The 24,490-nt window shown below is 37.9% G+C and overlaps 1 protein-coding gene across 7 annotated transcripts in view; it reads left to right on the top strand.

Moving 5' to 3' along the window:
- prune2 (prune homolog 2) overlaps positions 1-24,179 on the top strand; it is an 87,951-nt gene extending 63,772 nt beyond the window's left edge. For 2 of the 7 annotated variants that reach the window (XM_031901853.1, XM_031901877.1), the window contains 7 exons: positions 578-709; positions 11,262-11,348; positions 11,887-11,985; positions 12,447-12,482; positions 13,977-14,012; positions 18,459-18,506; positions 20,662-24,179. In XM_031901853.1, coding sequence (XP_031757713.1) covers positions 578-709; positions 11,262-11,348; positions 11,887-11,985; positions 12,447-12,482; positions 13,977-14,012; positions 18,459-18,506; positions 20,662-20,692 — 469 coding nt within the window. In that variant the 3' untranslated portion in view covers positions 20,693-24,179. 7 annotated transcript variants of the gene reach the window in all.
- Positions 24,180-24,490: the final 311 nt, after the last annotated feature.

Genomic DNA, 24,490 nt, shown 5'->3' with positions numbered 1-24,490 from the left:
TGACAGTTAGCAATTATCTGTTAACAAAAATTAAGCAGTGTGTTATATTATTTAGTGGTAGTAAATTAGGAAGCTAAATGAGGGAATGTAATAAAAGTTGTAAACGGAAAAAAATGCACACAAATAAGAATAAAAATTTGCATTTCGCAATGTAATATTTTTCATTAGACTGTTATTGCATTGCGAATTTCACTTACATATTGCAAACTTTTTAGGCATGCTTGAAGGCGGTGTTATCTTTTGGAACAAACTTAGCTTTTTCATTAAGAAGTTTTATTACATACACTGCACACTCTCGCAAACAATAAAATTCACAAACTCTTCCACCGCCGGAAGTGATCGCAAAACCCACATAAAATTCACGCAAAGGCAGATTTGTTCACACAGAGGCATACATATTCGTTTTGTGAATGATTTTTCTGTTACCGACTTTTATTACATTCCCCTTAAAGAGTAAATATGCTGTTCCTGAAGCAGATTAATAATTCATAGCACATGTGATGGTATATCTGGTCATTTTGATATATTGTGAGAAATGGAAAAGTAATTAACTAAAATTGTGTTCCTGTCTTACCAGCTATGTGATAAGCACATTGGAGCTTATGGTGGCAGAAGACTATATGGTTGTCTATTTGAATGGTGCTACACCAAGAAGAAAAATGCCTGGTTTAGGATGGATGAAGAAATGCTACCAGATGATTGATCGGCGGTGAGAACGAACACTTATTTTGAAAAGCCCATAGGTGTCATTTACAACTGGGAAGGTAGGCTGCAAAGTGTCCAGATGAAATTTGCCATTTGTTGGCGCTTTGCATCCTGCCTTTCTGTCTAAGTAATTTGCTGTAGGTCTCTGTGCTCCCCCCCCCCCCCCCCCCCCCCCCCCACAACCACAACTGAAAGCAGGTGAATTACTCCACTGACAAAATGGGAATACACAATTGCCTTTAAGCTAAGCCACAAAAGTTGTTCTGATATAATGTATAGTAGCATGTTAATGGATCATTATGTTGTCCATGTGTCACCTCTGTACTGCTTCAGCTCCTAGTCTGACCCTCTAGGTCAGTGCTGTCCAACTGGCGGCCCGCGGGCCGCATGCGGCCCTCGACCCCCCTCTGTGTGGCCCCCCACCTGTCTGGCTGCTTTGATGGCTTACTCTTGTGTAAGCTTTAAATAGTATCAGTACTGTGATTAACTGCCCCCCCCCCCCTGCATGGTTCTCACCTCAGATTCAGGCTGTAATCCCTCTGTATTGTTTAAACATGTAATCCCCTGTGTTTTTCACACCTTTTAATCTCTGCATTGTTCACCCCCTGCAGTGTTCACACCTCAGGCTCAGGCTGTAATCATTCACATTGTTCCCCTGTTCACACCTCAGACTGTAGGAGCAGTAGAAACCCACAAATAAACCCTGCACACTACAAAAAGAACATACAGTATACTGAGGTGGTACTGCAATTAAAAAGTTTTTTAATATATAGTTATTGTGCAGACTGTAGGAGCAGTGCCAGCATTGTGTCACTGTATGCTGCCTGTGTGTGCCATACACACACAGGCAGGGTAGGGCAGGCAGAGTATGGCACACACAGGCAGGGTAGGGCAGGCAGAGTATGGCACACACAGGCAGGGTAGGGCAGGCAGAGTATGGTACACACAGACATGGTAGGGCAGGCAGAGTATTGCACACACAGGCAGGGTAGGGCAGGCAGAGTATGGTACACACAGGCAGGGTAGGGCAGGCAGAGCATGGCAAACAGGCAGGGTAGGGCAGGCAGAGTATGGCACACACAGGCAGGGTAGGGCAGGCAGAGTATGGTACACACAGGCAGGGTAGGGCAGGCAGAGCATGGCAAACAGGCAGGGTAGGGCAGGCAGAGTATTGCACACACAGGCAGGGTAGGGCAGGCAGAGTATGGTACACACAGGCAGGGTAGGGCAGGCAGAGCATGGCAAACAGGCAGGGTAGGGCAGGCAGAGTATGGCACACACAGGCAGGGTAGGGCAGGCAGAGTATGGCACACACAGGCAGGGTAGGGAAGGCAGAGTATGGTACACACAGGCAGGGTAGGGCAGGCAAAGTATGGCACACACAGGCAGGGTAGGGCAGGCAGAGTATGGCACACACAGGCCAAGTATGGCACAAACCAGCCAAGAATGGCACACACAGTCAAAGTATGGCACACACAGGCAGGGTAGGGAAGGCAGAGTATGGCACACACAGTCAAAGTATGGCACACACAGGCAGGGTAGGGCAGGCAGAGTATGGCACACAGGCAGGGTAGGGCAGGCAGAGTATGGCAGGTTTTTGCTGTACTACAACCATTAATATGGTTATGGTCATGTGATAACATGGGTGTGGTTTCAAGTGGGTGTGGTTTCAAAAAGGGGAGTGGTCAAAACTGGCTTCCATTATCGGCCCTCCAGCACGTAGGTCGGAAAAATTCCGGCCCTCGGTACCACAGAAGTTGGACAGCACTGCTCTAGGTCTCTGACTTCTTGAGGTTTGATCCATATTAAAACATACAAGAGCTCATTTACATCCCCAGACACAGTGAGCAAAGTGAAATTTCAAGTGTAATCACCATGCTTTTCTTACCAGAGTGCAGTTTCACTAGAATGCAAGCCTCATTACGGGTGCAAGTGTTGTGTCTGATGCGCGTCTGATGCAAATCAGATGCAATTCCATTCTGTCGTAATATCCTGTGTTCGGCTTGCGAGTGACATGTGCCCAATTCTTTAACTACAAGTGTGCTGCACTTATTGATGCAGGAAGCAAAGGAAAGCCTGGAGCTACCGTCTATTCAAGAGATGTCGGTAGCAGGGTTCCCTTGCTTCAATAGGTGGTAGGCAGGAAGGACTGAGCGGCGACATGCGTAACTATACAGAAGTGCAATATGTGCATTTTGGTGCAAGTGCATGGCCTTTAAAGTCTGTTGATGGAGCACCTACAGATTAACTATAAAAAGGTTATCAATATGTAGTCCAGTATAAGAATGTGAAAACCATGTGACCTCTCTTTTATCTTCCTATGTAAGAACTAAAACCATTATTCTGTATTCTACAGAGCTTATCTGTTATGTAAACATGTGCATTTCTGCCCCATTGACCTTGAATACCGGCCCAATGGCTATACAGCATCTTATACGAAATGCACTTTTTTATCACAGAAATAGCAGTAGTCATGTATATGTAGAATCTTACCCCCAAATGAGGTGGGTCCAGGTTCTCATGCCCCAGACCTTCAGCTTAGGGAGCCTTACAGGAATACACTGGAAAAAGTAGCAGGCAGGCACTTCTGGTATCCACAATACATCAAAAAGTCAAAAGAAGCAGCTAGTAGTATTCATAAAAAATTCATAATTTATTTTAATCTACAAAACATCAGACAGAAGCCTTACACGTTTCGTACCTAGGGGTACTTAATCATAGGCTATGTTTAGTACCCCTAGGCTATGTTTAAGTACCCCTACGAAATTATGAACTTTTTATGAATAGCTGCTTCTTTTGACTTTTTAAAGTATTGTGGATACCAGAAGTGCCTGCCTGCTACTTTTTCCAGTGTATTCCTATACAGCATCTTGTTTATATCAACTATAGTAGTGTTTCTGTAGCAAACATACATTTTTTTTATTAGTGCAGGGTATCAGTACATTCAATTTAAATGCATATAAAACATGTTTATTTGTTCATTTTTGGTTCTATTGTCCTTTAACAATGAGGCCAATTCCCCTACTATATCATTCTGCATTAAGATTTTTTAAAGTGTATTAGTTAACCCAAAGATTAAATTACAGTATGACACAGTTTTGTTCAAAGGCAGAGTTCTTCTATTTTTTCAGCCTACACATAGGCTAATCTCTGTCACTGATATAATTATATTATTAACACATAGTTATAAAGCACCACGGGCTCAAAAAGCAGCTAGGCCCCGGTGCAAAACCCCACTACCTCTAATTTGTACTCTATCTCTGGTTTCAAATACGTGAGTGTCAGCAGAGCGGTGCTTATAAATCTCTAGCCCTACTCCCTGTAAGAGAAAACATCTTCAGCTGAAGCACCAATATATTCCACAGCACTGCAGAGTAGAAGGTTATAAACATAAAACATAAAGATTACATACAGATATACAGGTCCTTTTCAAAAAATTAGCATATTGTGATAAAGTTCATTATTTTCTGTAATGTACTGATAAACATTAGACTTTCATATATTTTAGATTCATTACACACAACTGAAGTAGTTCAAGCCTTTTCTTGTTTTAATATTGATGATTGTGGCATACAGCTCATGAAAACCCAAAATTCCTATCTCAAAAAATTAGCATATTTCATCCGCCCAATAAAAGAAAAGTGTTTTTAATACAAAAAAAGTCAACCTTCAAATAATTATGTTCAGTTATGCACTCAATACTTGGTCGGGAATCCTTTTGCAGAAATGACTGCTTCAATGTGGCGTGGCATGGGGGCAATCAGCCTGTGGCACTGCTCAGGTGTTATGGAGGCCCAGGATGCTTCAATAGCGGCCTTAAGCTCATCCAGAGTGTTGGGTCTTGTGTCTCTCAACTTTCTCTTCACAATATCCCACAGATTCTCTATGGGGTTCAGGTCAGGAGAGTTGGCAGGCCAATTGAGCACAGTAATACCATGGGCAGTAAACCATTTACCAGTGGTTTTGGCACTGTGAGCAGGTGCCAGGTCATGCTGAAAAATGAAATCTTCATCTCCATAAAGCTTTTCAGCAGATGGAAGCATGAAGTGCTCCAAAATCTCCTGATAGCTAGCTGCATTGACCCTGCCCTTGATAAAACACAGTGGACCAACACCAGCAGCTGACATGGCACCCCAGACCATCACTGACTGTGGGTACTTGACACTGGACTTCAGGCATTTTGGCATTTCCCTCTCCCCAGTCTTCCTCCAGACTCTGGCACCTTGATTTCCGAATGACATACTTTGGACCACTGAGCAACAGTCCAGTGCTGCTTCTCTGTAGCCCAGGTCAGGCGCTTCTGCCGCTGTTTCTGGTTCAAAAGTGGCTTGAACTGGGGAATGCAGCACCTGTAGCCCATTTCCTGCACGCGCCTGTACACGGTGGCTCTGGATGTTTCTACTCCAGACTCAGTCCACTGCTTCCGCAGGTCCCCCAAGGTCAGGAATCGGTCCTTCTCCACAATCTTCCTCAGGGCCCAGTCACCTCTTCTCGTTGTGCAGCGTTTTCTGCCACACTTTTTCCTTCCCACAGACTTCCCACTGAGGTGCCTTGATACAGCACTCTGGGAACAGCCTATTTGTTCAGAAATTTCTTTTTGTGTCTTACCCTCTTGCTTGAGGGTGTCAATGATGGCCTTCTGGACAGCAGTCAGGTCGGCAGTCTTACCCATGATTGCGGTTTTGAGTAATGAACCAGGCTGGGAGTTTTTAAAAGCCTCAGGAATCTTTTGCAGGTTTTTAGAGTTAATTTGTTGATTCAGATGATTAGGTTAATAGCTCGTTTAGAGAACCTTTTCATGATATGCTAATTTTTTGAGATAGGAATTTTGGGTTTTCATGAGCTGTATGCCACAATCATCAATATTAAAACAAGAAAAGGCTTGAACTACTTCAGTTGTGTGTAATGAATCTAAAATATATGAAAGTCTAATGTTTATCAGTACATTACAGAAAATAATGAACTTTATCACAATATGCTAATTTTTTGAAAAGGACCTGTAGACCAAGAGGGGAAAAGAGGCATTGCTCATTAGATATATTATTCTTTTTTTCACATGCAAATATTTTTTAAAAAATGTATTTACAATAGTACGACAGAAAACAACTTCACTGTAAATGAAAAAAGATATTAAACATAAAATCAAAAGTTTTAAATGCCAACCAAAAACACACATTACCTGAAGCTTTGACTTTCTTGCTATTCTTATTTTTTATTTCTATTTCAGTTTATGAGCCCTATACTATTTTTAAATCTCATTTAGATTTTAAAGGACATGTAAACCCCCCACAAAATAAATAATCAGTGAACAGTCTCTTCGAAATCCTAAATACCTGTCACTCCGGTTGTTAAAAGGTAAAAAAAAAAAAAAAAGTAAGGCTGCAGCTTCCCCTTAATTACCCTTAGGCTCTGACTTTAGCTCTTGGCTTACTGAGCATGGCCGCCGAGTGAAGCTGTTTTAGGAACATTTGATAGTGCTGGGGATATATTCAATACAAATGGTGTGGTTTAGGTGGGGGGGGATGTGCCCAACTTATATACATAGAAGCAAAATGTAGGCTTTACATGTCCTTTAACCAAACAGCTACTGGATAGTTTTAATTCCAAGTCTTAAAAATGCAAAACAACAAAAAATGTATATACTTAATTGACTATAAAAAAAATAACTGTAATTTGTCAATTTGTTTTAGAATTATGCTGTATGTATGATACTAAAAGTACATTTCAAGATGAACAGCCCTTTTAAAGGGGAGCTGTCACCCAGACATAAAAAGATATGAAATCCGAATTCTTCATTTAAACAAAAAAAAAAAAAAAACCCATACCTGGTACAGGTATGGGATCCTTATCTGGAAACCCGTTATCCAGAAAGCTCCGAATTACGGAAAGCCCGTCTCCCATAGACTCCATTTTAATCAAATTATTCCGAATTTTAAAACTGATTTCCTTTTTCTCTGTAATAATAAAACAGTTCCATGTAATTGATCCCAACTAAGATATAAATAATCCTTATTGGGGGCAGAACAGTCCCATAGAGGTTAATTAATGTTTTATTGATTCTTTAGTAGACTTAAGGTATGGAGATCCAAATTACGGAAAGACCCCTTATCCGGAATACCCTTGGTCCCGAACATTCTGGATAACGGGTCCTATACCTGTATTTACAAATATCAGCTGTCAGTCATAGGAAAGGCAATCCTTTCCTACCTATGCCTTGGGCTTTCCATTTAGCACTTCCTAAATATCACTGCACTCTTCTTATCCTCCCTCCCTCATGCCTCCTGACCACCAATAATTGTGCTGCCTGTGCATGGACATTGGCATCTGGTCCCTATTTTGGGATGATACAAAGCTTGCATTAATAACAGTGTGTACAATATGCCACCTGTCTGCTTGCTGTGATTGTGAATTCAAGACTAAAAGAAACACAAATTATTTATTTTGCCTGACTAGTACAATAGAAAAGCATTTGACATTATTTCAATAGATGGACAGAATGTAGTCATCCAGGTCACACTGCATACTTCAGTGCATCTTTGTGTTGATTCAAAGTCTACATAGTGTTTGCAGTATTGAAAATGTACTATTTATTTACTGGATTTAGAAGAATAAAAAAGTGAATATTTGTCAAGTTTCTGCTTTATAATACACACTTTTTAAAAAATAACTTCAAAGAATTGATGTAGCTACCTATGTATAGCTTAGTCTTATTTGCTTTTCACAAGCTTGCGTCAGAGCAGGTAATATTTGTTTGGTTTTTTTTTTTTTACCTAACTTTAGCAAAAGCAATTGTTTTTGTCCATAATCACAATCTAATCTACTCTGTCTCGAGGATGTTAAACAGGATATGTCAAATATATAATATAAAAGGTCCTGATAATCTTTTATGGTAAACTGGGAAAAGAGAGGTTCTCATGTGTTACTAGCCTTGGGCCATTATGAAATCTCACAAATCTCATTTAGTGCAAAAAATTGCATAGTTTAATGCATTTTTTTTCCCACAGAGTAGAATTTTGGCCTCAGAATTCCATTGTAACTCCACCTTCTGAAAGACAGAACTAAACACTGTTAAACTATTGTTACACATTTAGATCTGCTTGTTTGGCAACCTTGCCAAACAAGCTGATCATTGGCCAGTTTGGCCACCTACATGCTGGGCCAAATTAGGCTTATCCAATTGTTTCCACAACATGTCGAACATGTCGATGTGGTCATGACCCAAAAGGATTTTCAAAGCTATCCTATAGATATTCGACTGACTTTAGGCTAGATAACTGTCAGGGAGGCCTTTGGGGGGGCCCCGGGGGTTGCAGAGGCCATACACAAGCAGATAAACTTCCAACTCGGTCTGAGGGGGCCAAATCGACAGATGTGTGCTTGTGTATGTCCAGCTTTAAAGGTAACTGTCTTTTGTAGACACCGCATTTCCCATGAACGTGTAAGGGAAGCAATGAGAAAAGAGGTGGACATTATTATTGCTGTGGATTTCTCTGGGAAAAATGGTGATTAAAAATTGTGCAAATGTGAAGGGCTTAATAAAGAAAAAAAAACACAATTCATTAGACATTTCCTTGTATTTTCTTTAAGTATACAAACACATTTTTGTCTAAATACAATTTTAAATATACTCCACAGGTAGGGGAGATGCTCTTCCACCAGTCTGCTGGAAAACTTTTTTTCTTCCACTATTCCTACTGTTTTCTGAGAACTAATACAGTCTAATAGATTTCAGTCTGATAAAATTCTGAATCCAGACACTGTATAAATTCACTGCTGAGTTCTCTGGAATATAGAACTGGTGTGATCGGAAGTAAATAAACCTAACATCACCATGTGCAATGCTGAATATCAGCTAGAGTGGTGAAAAGGTAACTGCCATTGGACTCTGAAGCTGTGGAAAAGTGTCCTCTGGAGGAAAAAGTTGTTTTTCAACATTTTTAAGTCTAATAAAAAAACTTTGGGCTTAGCAGATGCGAGTGCAGGAATACTGGTCTGGGGCTGTTCTCATGGTTTGGATTAGTGTCCCTGGTTCCACTAAAACTATTCCATTTTTTTAATTGGACTGGACAGGCCCCAGAACATCTGTGGGATGAATTGTAATGTCAACTGTGAACCAGGACAGAACCCTAACATTAGTGACAACCTCACTAATGCTCTTGTGGCTGAAAGGATAAAATCTCACCGGCAAAGTTTAATAATCCAATGGAAAGCCTTCCCAAAAGAGCAGAGGCTGTTATAGTAGCAAAGGGAGAACGAAGTTTTTTTTAAAAAAAAAGTCCTTAAAGTACTCATTACTGGATTATTTGTATGTGAAAACTATGTGACATGTCTTAGCCTGAGAGCTACTGCTTTAGCAGTCTAAATAAAATGAAAGCTTTTTTGATTTCTAAGTATACTGACAGTTTGGAAAACAAAAATAGAAGGCTTTAAGCTTGTATTTTGATTAGAAGTAAAGCTGAGTGAAGCACGCATTGAAGAGATTTAGAAAATTGCAAATAATTATCCCCATCCTATGTGGCTGCAAGTAGCCATGATTATGATTAGGAATGTAGATTATGATTTATCCAAAAGATGTTTGGCTGCCAGTTAATGAGCTGTAATTACTTTAAATGATTACCTAAAAGCTGGGCACTGAATATACTGTAAAACAGTATTTTTAATTCTTTGGCAGACCAGATGTGGCTTTGGAAAGTAAAAGGGCTTATGCCTTTGTGCCTTTTAATTGTGACATTAATTGCACTGTAACCCTGTGCTCTGCAACTCCTGGATGTCTTCCCTGTGGCCCAATCCAAAATGAAAATCCTTGGAATTGCATTTGGTCAGTGCAATTACGCCATCCCAAATTGGGAGTAGTTAGAGACTTCATTTGCATTGGTCAACTGATGGAAAGGTTTAAAGTTTATGGCAGAGGGTTCACTTGATCAAGACTTATCTGGTCCCCATTCTTCTTTACGTCAGCAATGTTTGCCCACTGCCACAGTCTTTCTATGGCAAGATTTGTTGTGTGTGAGGGAACTGAATGAACCTCATCAAGTGGAATGTCACCATAGCATATCAAAACATGCTAAATATTGCTGTTTTCTTTGTGAAGAACTTTATTAAGTACAACTTCATCAACCCCCTTCGGGAGATGCTTACTTTGTGGGAAGATATATTTAGGTTATGGGTCTCTCCTATCCATGGGGACTGGATGAATGGCGGTTAGATAAAGAGTATGATAATCTGTCACAGCCCTCTCCAATCTTATGTTGCAGGGGGTCTGAAAGTTATGTGACAATGATGCATTACTGTGGGTGAGATCAAGAACTTTTGAGGAGGGTCTTGGGATCTTACTTTTATGCACCACTGGCCCTCAGACATTGCCCAGACAATGTGTTAGTAGGGCTCTTTTTAGACAATTTAGCCAAAGTGTTTGGGCACTTCCTGTTATTTATCCTGACGACGATCCCTGGTGGATCGAAAATCGTAGATATGAGTGTGGAATAATAAATATAATACTTTGGGATTACCCTAATTTGCATATGGAAATTAGGTAAAGGAAGGGTTAAAAAGAACCGTACGTGACGTCAGCAGTGAAATATTCACAACTTCCATGTTCATGTGACATTAATTTAAGAATTTGAGTTCAGTTGGGCCAGGCAGTTGGATTTGCCTGAATTTACAAATCGGCACAAGAACTGCATCTATAAATAGTGTTTCCTGTGTCTAACATAGGACCCAAAATTTGCGATGGTATGGGAACAACTCAGAAAATGTTGAGTTATGAGAATAAAATGGTAAACTGTGTATTTTTGTTAAAACAGGGGCCATATGAATTCTCTAGGATGGAACGTGTTAAAAAAGTTTATAAATTATTAAATTTATATAATATTGTTGCATCTGTAGTTGAATTATGTTATATATGGTATACCTCATCAAACTAAGATACCATTTGATCTTATTCGTGTATAACCTTTATTGTTTAGACCACACTCATTTTCATGGGCTCTTCATTCTGCCTTACATTTTTTGATATTCCACAGGTTGGGTGCGCCTGAGTATCTTCTTTCCTTATGTTCATGTCATAGTTACATTTTAGCTCTACTTTCACTCTGATCCACAGTTTTTACTATAAGGCACCTTTGTGTTTCCTTTAGAGTCTTATGTGTTATCCTAAGAAGGGGAAATCTATAATTCTGTTAATCATTGACAACTGACCACATTACTGAATGTCAGAGAGATTATTTCTATGGAACCACATTACATATGTTGTATATATAGTTTTGAAATAAATCTTGGCAATTGATTTTACACATTGTTCCAGTACCCAACCTGTCCTAGTTTCAGTGTTTAGCCTACGCTTGTTCCCATATCCATTACACCAGTCCTATTTCAGCATCAGTCTTGTTACTTTACTTGTCTCTCCAAGATCCAGTCTGTACTTGCCTGCCTCAATTAAGTCTGGTTTCCAGTCTGGAGAATACAGTTTATATCAGTATATCAGTCTCATTCTAGTTTCAGTTTTAATTAAAAAATATATATGCTGCTTTTGTAATGAACATTCTCCTGTTATGCAGGTTACGGAAGAATTTAAAGTCTTTTATAATTGTTCACCCATCGTGGTTTATCAGGACAATATTAGCACTGACAAGACCTTTTATCAGGTAATTTTCTGTGAAACAATTTCCAGTACTTGCTATATATTTTACAATTACATTTTCAGGGATTCAATAAATAGCACCTTTTCTTCCAAGGGCTCACCACCAACCCTAGATTTAGTCATGATTTATATTTACTGGTTTCCATTGCCAGATTTGTGCTAATTGCAAAAGATAGAAATTAACACACGAGCAGCAGAATCCTGCCTTTACACAGCACTACTTTCTGGTGGTTGGATGGGGAAGCTGGGACCCTATATATCAAGCATTTGTGGGTTACTGATAAAAAGGGCTATAGAATTTCCCTAACATAAAACATAACATAAAATTCCCTAACATAATATGTGCAGTCTGTGGTTTCTAATGCATATTATGCAAGTTATAATTCCTTTATGGGAAGATTGATCCGTGCACTGCAGTAGATCTTGAACATGGTAAATATTCACTGGGTACCAAGTAAGTCTCTAGCTTGCACCTATTAGGTACCATAACTATGTACCTCTAATAGCAGTTTGTCTAATTATTAATATTGTATCTTTTCTAGCTCCAAATTTAGCAGCAAGATAAAGTATGTGTCCACTTTAGCAGAGCTCAGCGAATTGATTCCAATGGAATATGTGCACATTCCAGAGACTATTGTGAAGTAAGTGAATCCTGTTATGAGCAAAGCGATATATATTTCTAAATATATATAGTATGCTGAGTAGAGAAAAATGCAAACAGAGAAAATGCTGATATAGGCTGCTACCCCCCGTTTGTACAGTAACTGGCCGTTTCCCGGCAGCAGAGAAAATGCATTGTGTGCAATAATTTTCTGATGCAGTCAGAGAGTAGTTGGTCTCTTTCAGCTGAAAAGCTTGTCCACTGATATACCCATTTTCCATGAGATAAGTTTGAACCCATATATGTTTAGCCTTTTATAAAAAGTTTATTTAGTTGTGCTAGAAACAACAATAATGGAAAAATACATGGACTGAAAAAGGTCACATTTTGGCCTCTACCTGCCTTTACCTGTTTAGATAAAATCCCTCCCCTCCCATAACTGATAACTGTTACCTCTCAGTTTTTCTCATATCTGGGCATTGCTGACTTTTCTTTTGTAAGGTATGAAGAATCAAGATGTTTTCCAAGAACTGTGAGGTAAATTCAAGCAGCCTGTGTACTTTTTCTGCTACTAACAGGCCAAGGTCTGCATATTTTCCCTTTAGTGATCTCAACAGTAAATTACTTTGCCAAAAGCAAATAGTATTTAATAAATATTGGAGCTTTAGTGGAATATTGAAGCAGAGCTCATTGGTATCCAAACGTGCCATCTTTATATTTACCCAACTGGGAGAAGGTAATTTTATGGGAAGCACATTGTTTTTGAAACATGGAAACAGGTTTGTCAACCTATGGGCTAAATATACTTTGCAGATATGTCTTAGACAAAGAAATCTGTAAGGCAGGTCCCAAAATATTTTACACCCTTTTGGATTAGGTATATTATTTAGTTAAATAATCTGTATTTTATATACATCCAAGTATATAATATAAAAAAGATTTACTGCTGAGATCATTTCCCTAGTAAAAAACAATTAACACTGTACAGTATCACAAAAAACAACCTTGGTTTTGCTCTGGCTGTAATTATGCATAATACTATAATGAGCTGTGTGTGTTATGCACTTAGCATGATTTCAGCACCCTTGCTTTCTCCTCTGCCTCTCCCGAGATAAACCATAATATGAAACAATGTCCACCAAAGCACTTAAGGGTCTCCTACAAGTGAAGTAGATTGAGTCAGCACTAGTGGCTTCTTTTTTGTGAAACCGGTGGTTTGATATGGAAAGGGCAACTAAATCATGATACAAAAAGCATTAATTGTCAGAGGTCAGACTGACATGCAAACACTGGGTTTGGAAGCCTGATTATTATGTTTATATATACAGCACTCAAAGCGGGCAAAACCTGGACAAACATGTACGTAAGAAATATCGGAAATGACAGCTCCATATCATCAGTTCAGTCAAGATAACGATCCAGCAGGTCCATATTTAATGTGCTTTAACCTATTATTCTAAAAAGTACACATTCCAAAAATATTATTTTAGAGGAAGTACTAAGGTATTTTGTAAAGCAACAGGTTAGGTTAATATAGCTTACAATACACTATGAATACAAACCAGAATATATACAATACTTGTAGCTATAGATACATAAGTGCATAGTTCATTTTATGCATCAATAAATATAAAAAAGGCCAGCCATGTTGTTAATCTATGTGTATCCAGCATAGAATAGCCATGCAAACCTACCAATGTCTAGTAGTTTGGTTGGATTGGCCAGTATGAAGGTATGCCATATGGCAGCTCATGATAGAAAATAGACAGAAGACAAGTGCAGATATAGAGCAAGAATGTTTTTTGTGTACCCCAAACAGTACTGACTAGTAAGGAGAAAGATTAAACAAGGTAAAAACCTCTTATAAATCAATTTATCAAAAGCAATGTAACTGCTATTCCTATAAGCATAAAAGTCTTTTTGCAAGCGATTTCTAATGCACTGAAGCCTTTTTTTGCCTTATTTTGCTGCTTATGCTAAGCCTGCCTTTCTTTCCCATTTCTCTGCTTTACTAAACTATTATTTATGCAGACTGGATGAAGAATTGAGAGAAAGTGAATCTCCCAAGTAAGATACCAATTGTGCCCTTTGCAGTATTCTTCCTGTAATATACACTGTATGGAGTTAAACAAATGCATTTGTGCAATTTTGCTTTAATCTGTGTCTTGTAGCTAATTATTATACCTAAATCTCATTGTTTGCATATAATGTCATCCTTTAGGATGAACCAATTAATGTCTCTTAGGCTTTTGCACATTGTCCCTTTGCCCTGTGTTTAGAGTTTGGTTATTGGCAGGGGGCCCCAAACTTTTTTTACCTCTGAGCAACTTTTAAATATAAAGAAAATTTTGGTAGCAACACAAACAGAAAAAAGTTGACCAATAAGGGCTGTGATTGGCTTTTTGGCAGCCCAATGTGGACTAGCAGATTACAGGAGGTTCTGTTTGGCAGTACACATGGTCTTTATGCCACCAAAACTTGCCTCCAAGCCAGGAATTCAAAAATAAGCACCTCTTTGAGGCCGCTGGGAGCAACTTCCAAGGGGTTCACCAGCCACTGGTTGGGGATCACTGTTATAGAGGCATGTCAGCATTTTAGCTTGGACAAGTCTGTCACATTTATTTGCATTGCAGCAGGTGCTTGGTGATCGTCTTGTGAAGGGAGTATTACTTTTATTTTGATTTTAATGGAAATGTTTGTTTAGCAAGATACTGGTACGTGTCAAATGTGATACCAATACCAGAACTGGAGTCTACAAAATCTCACACAGGTATCTTGTTACTCTAATAACAATATAATCTCCAGTGAAAAGGAAACTCACAAAATGTGAAGGGCATAATGGCCATGTAATTTTGCCTTAAGCGGTTGGTAATATGGACCATACCAGTGCGACTTTTATGTGGCTGCTCCATGCAGTGTGGCATAGGTGGAATATGATACCAACTTCAGATGAGCAAAAACAGAGTGTGTTTTCTTCATACTGTATTTATTTCTGTCTTGAGCAAGATCCAATGTTCATAGTGTGATTGGGTTCCAGTTACAGGAATGATAGATGCCACATATATGCAAATTCACTGGCTGTTACAGCACAAATATGTGTATATGTTCAAATTCAGGGATGTCCAACCTGTTTCACTTCATTTTTGCTGAATGTATCCCCTAATAACAAATGAATAATAGCCAAGGCATGCTGGAAGTTGTACTTTAATACCTATTGGATCGAAGAATGCCTACTATTTTCATGTGGCACAAAAAATATATTTCTTATATGGTATTTTATTTTTCCCCTCCAAAAAGCTTGTGTATTTAGAAATATGTGTTGAAGAAACAGGTAAAAATCACTTGATATAAGACTGCATGATAGTTTCTTTAATTTTCCAGAAGCTGTGTTTTTTCAGAGAGGCTGCTCATTTCTAACCGCTTAGTCATCATTAATAACTCTAATACCTAACTCTCCCTGCCTACCTGAAATCAGAGCTGTGAGTTGCGAGGTGTGGCCACCCTGAGATTTAATGCATCTGCACTTTTACTGTCCCTTATAATTACCGCGAATCTTCAAGATTTTCTTAATCTGTAAGGAACATCACTTCCTTTATAAACACACTAACAAACAAAAACCCTCACCACCTTATTTTCTACCTTTGTTCCTCATTTTTTAACTGTAACATATCCTGACTTCTGGTAAAAGTCAAAAAACAAAATATTTTACGGTCAAATCTCAGGGAAGATCATTGCATATACAGTATGCACAAACTGCATTTAAGTCAAGATTCCCATAATGCTCCCTGTATTCCTTTCCCCATCCCAGTTGTAAGTGCTAGAGCAAAACTGTGATATGTAGTGCTCAATCAGTAAGTATTTGTACCTGGGGTCTTGCTGTGCTCTGTACCTTGATCCAGATAAAAAATCCAACATGTTTTTGCAATAGAGCAGGTAATAAGTACAGGCCTCCTTTACACTATTGATGCTGTTGCTCCTTATCAGGTAGGAGGTAGGAAGGGAATGCATATGTTTCTCCCCCTTCCACCCTTCATGATTACAGCAGTGCCAAATGCAGGCAGACCTGCATTCAGGTCTTTGAGCTCCATTCTGGGGATCAGTTCTCAATGGCACACATGCAGGAGGGCTAAGGAGAGCAATATTGGCCTAGGCTTCGTGAAGTGTGATTTGCACATGATGTCTAAATCTGTTATAAGGCTGTAAACATTTATAGTTGTAAAGATCACTATAATACTTAGAAGAAGGTTATTCTACATTGGCTACTACAGGTATAGGACCCATTATCCAGAATGCTCTGGACCAAGGGTATTCTGGATAAGGGGTCTCTCCGTAATTTGGATCTCCATACCTTAAGTCTACTAAAAAATCAATAAAACATTAATTAAACCCAAGAGGAATGTTTTGCATCCAATAAGGATTATTAATATCTTAGTTGGGATCAAGTACAAGGTAGAATTAGAATTATTTGCTTATAATGGAGTCTATTGGAGACAGCCTTTCCGTAATTCAGAGCTTTCTGCATAACGAGTTTCTGGATAAGGGATCCCATACCTGTATATGTAAAATAAAAATGAGTAGTGAACAAAAAATCCTTGTTATGTATGACATTTACATATGCCTCTATATTTCCATGAACCTTAAAATCTAAAAAACATTTAGAGGAATAATTTAACATAACAAAGAATCTCAAAGCAGAACAGCTTGTATTCAAGGCAGCTTCTGAACTTACAGAACAACAATTACTGAGGCTAAGCAATGGTTACTTACCTATATAGCAAAACCAGTTTTATGACGAAGCTAAACCTGATAACCTGTGCTCTTCACTGCTGAATCAGTTGTTTTCAGTTTACCCTTAAGGTGGCCATACACGCACCGATATTATCGTACGAAACCTCGTTTCGTACGATAATCGGTGCGTGTATGGCATGCCGGCGAGTCGACCGATATCGCAGGAAGCTGCCGATATCAGACGACTCGCCGATCGGACAAGTTTGAAAATTTTGATCGGGCGCCATAGAAGGCGCCTGACCAAAATTCTCCCTTCAGAGCTGAATCGGCAGAAGGAGGTAGAAATCCTATTGTTTCTACCTCCTTACCTGCCGATTCAGCCCTGAATGGTGTGTGGCGGATCTTACGATGTTTCGTGCGACCGTTGGTCGTACGAAACATCGTCAGATCGCCACGTGTATGGCCACCTTTAATCATTCTAATCCTGTTGTTTAAATGAGACACCACAGTAGACATTCTATCTCTTTTTGTTCAGTACAGAAGAGCATATTTTTTGTATGCATTTCCTGGAGAAATGCACCTGTTAAAATGTTCTGTTAAGGGAATATCATCACATAGGGGCACATTTATCAAAGCACACATTTAGGATTGTTCTAAGTACGATAGGAAAATATTCGTACTAACCACAATAATTTCTGATGTGCGTAAACTGCGCGAAAATTCATGTCGTACTTGTAAGAAAATATTGTGATTGAGATCCGAAAGTTATGAAATTTTCGTATCCGAATGATTGTAAACGGAGCCAAAACCTTCAAACTTCAATGCATGATTTTGGAAGCCTCCCAATGGCTCTCAGTAGCACTCTGCAGCTCCAACCTGGCCAAAAGATAGTCATGATACTAAAGCTTGAATGAATAACTAAAGTTTTGTAGTGGTCGCAAAGAGTATGAAAAGTACAACTTTTTTGTGGAATAACGAACGTATCATGAAAAAGTCATACAGTACGAAAAGTTCTAAACTTTGGAAAAAAATATGAGTTTTTTCTAATCGTGGTCATCGTGCTTTGGTAAATGTGCCCAATAATCTCCCCTTATTAATAAGAATATCTTTTTCAAATGATTTTAGTTTGATAGTGAATAAAAGCATTACAATAATAATTGTATAATTGTCCCCATCATTAATATTAGCCCATGTTTTTAGGGAGCTCATTGAGTTATGTACAAAAAGGAGATTTGTAGCATCATATCTGAACCTGACTGCTCCCTATTCCATATTTATTGTACAAATCACATCCTTATTACCATCAATGGAATTTAGATTCCATTGTAAAATGTGCATACATTGAAGAAATGTGTTCTTCATAAAGCTACATAGAGCTACATAAAATGTACAAGGAAGTGCAACTCTGCAAAGAAGCCTTGAAGGCAGACATACTGTATAGGGAAAGGATTATTTATCTAAAGTAATCAGCATACAATTAGCTTATATTGTGATACAAATAACTGTGCCAGTTAAAAAATAACTAGAGAGAAAGTTAGCTCAGTTTAACAGCTAAGGATATGATATTGCACATGTATATTAATGCATTGGGGATCTGTATAAGGGGATAAAAGTGTCTTGTGGTTCCATAAAAGCCTGCCATGTACATTTATTGCTACACCCGCCCTTCTATAACACTTTGTAACAGTCAAGACTTCCTTAAAACATTTGCATGTGTTTGCATGTTCCCTTTTTCCTTCTAAAAAGCAACACGTTACATATGTTTTTATCTCCCATTGCATTCAGAGCTGGCTGTCTTCCCAATGAACCTGAAATGAATACCTTGGAGGAGGAGTAAGCATACGTTTAATTACATGAAACATTACAGTCTACTTGCATGAATTTCACCTCAAAGGATTTGGCTTCTTTTTGAAGCTTTAAAATGCATTTTCCCTGAAACTTATTTTGAATGTGTAAGCAGAAAAGGGCTTTGTTCTCCTTAAAAGTTTTTGTTTTTACCAAAACATATTGCATTAGAATAATGACATGGCAAAAAAGAAAAAAACATTTTGCTATTGGCTTATTCCTTATTGTTGCTATAATATTTAATAGGATATGCCACATGTCTGGAACACATCTTTGTCACCTAAAAGCACAGAAGACAACTGTGTACATATAGTGCCTTGCAAAGGCCCTTGACCTATTCTGTCACTTTACTGAATAGTAGTGATGAGCGAATCTGTCCACGTCTAATCCACCAATGAAACACAGAAATTCGCTGTGAATCTATGCCTGCCAAATTATTTCGCCCATTACTACTTAACAGTAAATTCATTTTTGTCTCAAAGTACTGAAATGCAGAACTTCATTGTAAGTGTGAAATCAAATCTTCTAAAAAACTAAAAATAGGGTTTTTGCAATATTTAATTTTATTTGCAATAAAACTTACTTACAAAAACTTTATTTGCAATACTTACTCATGCCCTCATTTTTTTTAATGCTATCAGAGATTCCCAGTTGAAATGGGATTACGACTTGTGCATTATAGGGCATTCGCCTTATTGATTTCAGCCACTCCCATGCTATTTTGACCTTGTGTTTGTGAGAACTGTCTTAATGAGCTTAATTAACTTTTGCTAAAAGCTTTTGTGCTTTATTAGACAGAAATATAGGTACTCCTAGGGGCTGATTTACTAATCCACGAATCCGAATCCCGAATGGGAAAAAATCGGATTGGAAACGAACATTTTGCGACTTTTTTGCGATTTTTCCATCACCGTCGCAACTTTTTCGTAGCCGTTACGACTTGCGCAAATTGTCGCGACTTTTTCATAGCCATTATGACTTTCGGGAATTGTCGCAACTTTTGCATAGCCATTATGACTTTCGTGAATTGTCGCGACTTTTGCATAGCCATTACGACTTTTGCGAATTGTCGCGATTTTTTCGTATTGAGCGCTCGAAAAATTCGCGACATTTCGCAAAAAAGATGCAAAATACTGATCATTACAAAAAAAACGCATTTGGATGCTTTTCGGACGTTCGTGGATTAGTAAATGTGCCCCTACAGTATTTTTCTGTATTTTCCAGTTTTAATTTTTATATTGTAGCCAGTTCCTGCTATTGAATAGCAACCCTACAGCATAATTCTACTAACACTATACTTTACTGTATGAATGGTGTTTATTAACATGTAAGTTTAAGTTTTGCCCTTAACTTTAGCCAAAGAGCCTCATAATCGGCCTCCTCTAACCACGCTTTACCTTATACACAAACTTGTTTTTAGATGCCAAAATTTTACATTCAAGTTTTTCAAATATTTGACACATAATACATATCGACCATTCAAGTTTTGGAAACCATAATTCGAATTTGGTCGTTTTTGAGCAGAAAAATTTTGAATTCAACCATTGACAAATCCCGCATAGTATCTCAAAAGTTTTTGGATCAATTTAGCATGTACTTCCTTAGACTTACATTGTCTTCAAATTATAAATATCAAAAAACTCAGAAACTTATAAAAATTAGACTGCTCAAAGCAGTTGAATAAATTCTTATTAACTGGCAAATTTAAGGCTTTCATACTGTAAATGCTCCAGTAATCAAATAGATAAGTCCTCTGCGCTCAGCCTTCCAGACTTCATGCATCAAACCCCCAGCAATAGAGCCGCACTCTTAGCCAATGTCCAATCGAAAAATATATATAGGGGGAGCACGAGACAAAATGCAAAATTTCTGCAAAAAAAATTCTTTTATTGTATGGTGTATGGCATAAAAATAAAAGCACTTTTTTGCAGAAATTTAGCATTTTGTCTCATGCTCCCCCCTATATATATTTTTCGATTTGACAAATGCTCCAGTAAGTGGAACCCCTTTCCGTACATATTACTGGTTAACCGTACAGTATATTACAATAAAGATAGCTGAAAAGTTTGTGACTTGGAAAATAATATTCTGTGTATCTAAGCAATTGCATGATTATGTTAAACTGTATTCTCTTCTTTTTAAGATTTGAAAACAAGATGGGAGACAACGCCTAAAGCCATGGGAAAGAGGAAAATGAAACGTTTTCTTCTGCAAAATAATTATTTAGAAATAACAATATATGATAATGATTTTATTTTTTATTTATTCTGTGGACTTATAAATCAAGCCTCCTTATGTATATTATTTTTTTAAAGCGTGTAATTTAATAACAGATCGCAGTGAGGAGATCTCTTTAACCTTCAACAGCAACAGCCTGTTATGTTATTAGAATTATTACAAACTGTAGAATATTAGAATGGCGTGCACCTGCTAAAACATGATGCCTTTTCAGCATGCTCATTAAGATCACAATATCAGCTCTATGTCTGTGCAAAGGTTAACCTAAAGCTTATAAAGTCATGTGCAAACTGTGTGCAAGCAAATGTATTCAAAATGTTCTATGTAGTCTTCATTTCATTTATTCTGGATGAAAAAGATAGAATAGTATGTTTACTCAAAGGGGACCTATCACCCAGACATAAAAAGCTGTATAATAAAGTCCTTTGCTGAATAAACCGGAAACCCCATATTTAAAATTCTTAGCTGTCAATGATATATTGCCTGTTCTGCCTCTATGCCTCAGGCCGGGGTTGGCACTTACTTTCCGTTATGCACTTCCTTAATGTCACTGCACTCCTCATATTCCCCTATCCTCCTCAAGTTCTATAACTGGGTAACCAGTGCAAGGTTACACAATTTTAAAATGTTGTTTATGCACCAAAATAGGAGACCAGTTGCAGTCCCGGATTCTTGTGCATTCAAAGATTTTGGTGTAATGCAAAGCTTGCCTTAATATCAGTGCCCACATAATGGCACCTGTCTGCTTGCTGTAATTGTGAATTCCAAGACTGAAGGAAACAAGATTTAAAAAATTCCTATATTGTAAGGAAAGTTTATTTTGCTTGACAAACAAAATAGAAAAGAATATGTAATTATTTCCTTGGGTGAAAGGTCCTCTTTAATTTGGCTCTCTTGCCTTTTCAAGTAGCAGGGAACCAAATCAATATAAAAGGTAGACTCTGAAAAAAAGGGTTTCATTATATTATATAATTGTAATTATTGATTGTTGGGCTGAATAACTATTGAATTAAATGCTTCTCTAATGTTAATTATTTTGTACTAATGCATTTAACTATGCAGTTGGTTTTTAGTTTTCCCTTTGTATTTTGCCTGCCTCCAAGCTGGCATTGAAATGACCATCTGATGTGTGTGTGCTTTTTCTGTTGTATGTTCCTAGTCAGCCCCCACCCCCCAGTCAGTCACCCCACCACTTTTTATAAAGTAATTATCTTTCTGGAACCTTTAAACAACAGGACAAGTTAAATGATAATAAAAAATAAATCTTTCATAGTTTAGATTACTACGGACTATAGGTTATTTAAAATTAATTTACAGGTATGAGCTTCTTTTCGTTTCATCATCAACTCTATTGTCGAATTAGTATATAACATTAAGGACTCTGGCACTTGGTGTGTAAACTCTCCTTTAATTTGGTATTAGAGAACATGGGCTGAACAGTACTGTGCCTGAACTTGCATATGTTTACCATACAACTGAATGAAAGGTTTCAGTTTTTGGCGTATATCTGCCAACTGGAATGAGACGCTGGAGAACAGGTCTAGTATGCCTTCAGCCATTACTTTTATATTCTACTCCTTGACTAGATAGTTGAAGATGATGCAGTATTAAAATAATAAAAGGAGCATTTACCTGTAGATTCATTTGAAGGGGTGTTTCACCAAATACTGTTAGTTATATTACCTTTAAAGAAATAAAATTGAAAAATAATCGTTTTTATTATAATGATCCACAATAATGTGGTTCTTGGCAGGTCGGGGCTCAGGGTTGTTTTAGTTGAAAATAGGCTGACAAGATGCAGTAAGAAAAAATTGGTTCTGTTTGCAAGAGCAAAAAACATTTGCATCTGGAACTCCAGTGAGTGACAAAGAACCCCAAATTACCTTTTGATGCAAAACAAGTACCACAAAAAATATACAAAAATAGTATCAATATATCCTTATAAATCAGTGGTGTATGGGACGACTTGCTGTTGTGGCCCTAACCGGGTACCATTGGTATCTAAAGACTTGCAAACTGACGTGCCCATCTCTGACGTCACTGAAAAGGGGGTTGAGAGGAGAAGGCACTGGCCTATAAATACACCCTGCTGAAGACAGAACTAGGGCATATTAAAGCCATGGTGTGGTCATATGGTAAAGTTTGGCAAGAACCCACCCGCGACAAAGTATGTTTGGATGCCAGCCCTAACCCTCCTGACCTATGGGTTTAACACCAGCCTACACATCACTATTATAAATGATGCTTAGCTATATTATTGCCTATAGTTTCTGCTTAGCAAAGTAACATGACTTATTCAAATTTATGTAAAGAACAGACATATTGGAAATCTTCTAGTAGTTCCATGACATGCATAAAAGCAGCTTCCGCCCTAGTGCTTCATCATGGACATCATCAGAGATTTCAAACTTACACGTGGTTAAATCTCATTTTATTTTTTAGTATGTACACTTATATATTCATCAATATGGCAGCCACTCCCAGGGCTTGTTTAATGGCATACTGCTAAGTAGACAAGAATCTTAAATCCATTTTCTAAACATAACATACAACTTGATCCCTTATGAATTATAATCTACCAAAATCTTTTTAAAACCATTACTTTAAAACGAGTCTAGTGTGTGTGTGTGTGTATTAAGAACTGAATTCTCCTACACTGTAAGGTATCTGATGTATTGGTTGATTGGTTTACTTGTTCTACTAAGCTGGGTTTGGCTATTAGTTCTCTAGGTAAGACTTTGACCTTACGGACTGCAGCATTAAAAACAAGATATGTTTACAAAATGCTTAATGTTGTAATTTTCTTGTAATAAACTGAACTTAAATAATTGGTAAATAATGACTTGCCTTGTAAGGGCTTCTCACATGTCAGCCAGAGTCTGCTTTTCGTAGTGGGCAGATTTATTATGCAACGTAAAATAGGGTGACAAAATTTGCCACACATTGCAGGGTTCCCCACGAAAAACAGTATGTAAAATCAGAATCATTTTTGACTAATTTCTTCTTCCACCAGAACTTAAATAAAATAACGGCGTAAAATCTGGCATTTCACACAGCATAATAAATAGGCCCCTAAGTGTGTCTGCCATGTAGTGTGGCTCTGTACATCCACTTCAAGGCAACACATAACTCAGTTCAATACTGATTACTTTTTTCTGCGCTAACAGATATTTGGGAGACAATGATCTGCGTTGTCATGCGCTGAACACATATAAAAGCTCTGTATGATGAGTGCATTTTAAAAAAACAGACCCTGACTGCCATGTGTATGTAGCCTCAAAGTATTGTGTTTGTATTGCAATCCAAAACTGCCATATGTACCCATAATATTCTAACTTCCTCTAGTCACAATGTTGCTAAATTCATTGTAAATCTTCCCTTTACATCAGAAGGTAATTAAAGAGATGTCCTTGAGAAAAACAATTTGATGTAGAGACTTTATTTGGACTATAAACTATATAACAAGCTGAAACATTTTTGTTTAAGGGTTTGCACAATAATGTCATGGAGACACGCACACTTTCTTTAAATTACAGGTATGGACTCCCTCATCCATTATCCAGAAACCCATTATCCAGAAAGATCCAAATTACAGCAAGGCCATCTCCCATAGACATTATTTTATTCAAATAATTCAATTTGTTCAACATTATTTCCTTTTTCCTGTAATAATAAAACAGTACCTTGTACTTGATCCCAACTAAGAAATAATTAATCCTTATTGGAGGCAAAAC

This window comes from Xenopus tropicalis, chromosome 1 (genome assembly GCF_000004195.4).
Source record: "Xenopus tropicalis strain Nigerian chromosome 1, UCB_Xtro_10.0, whole genome shotgun sequence".
Lineage (NCBI taxonomy): Eukaryota > Metazoa > Chordata > Amphibia > Anura > Pipidae > Xenopus > Xenopus tropicalis.
The sequence above is the reverse complement of the archived record's forward strand: the minus strand, read 5'-3'. Positions and strand labels throughout refer to the sequence as shown.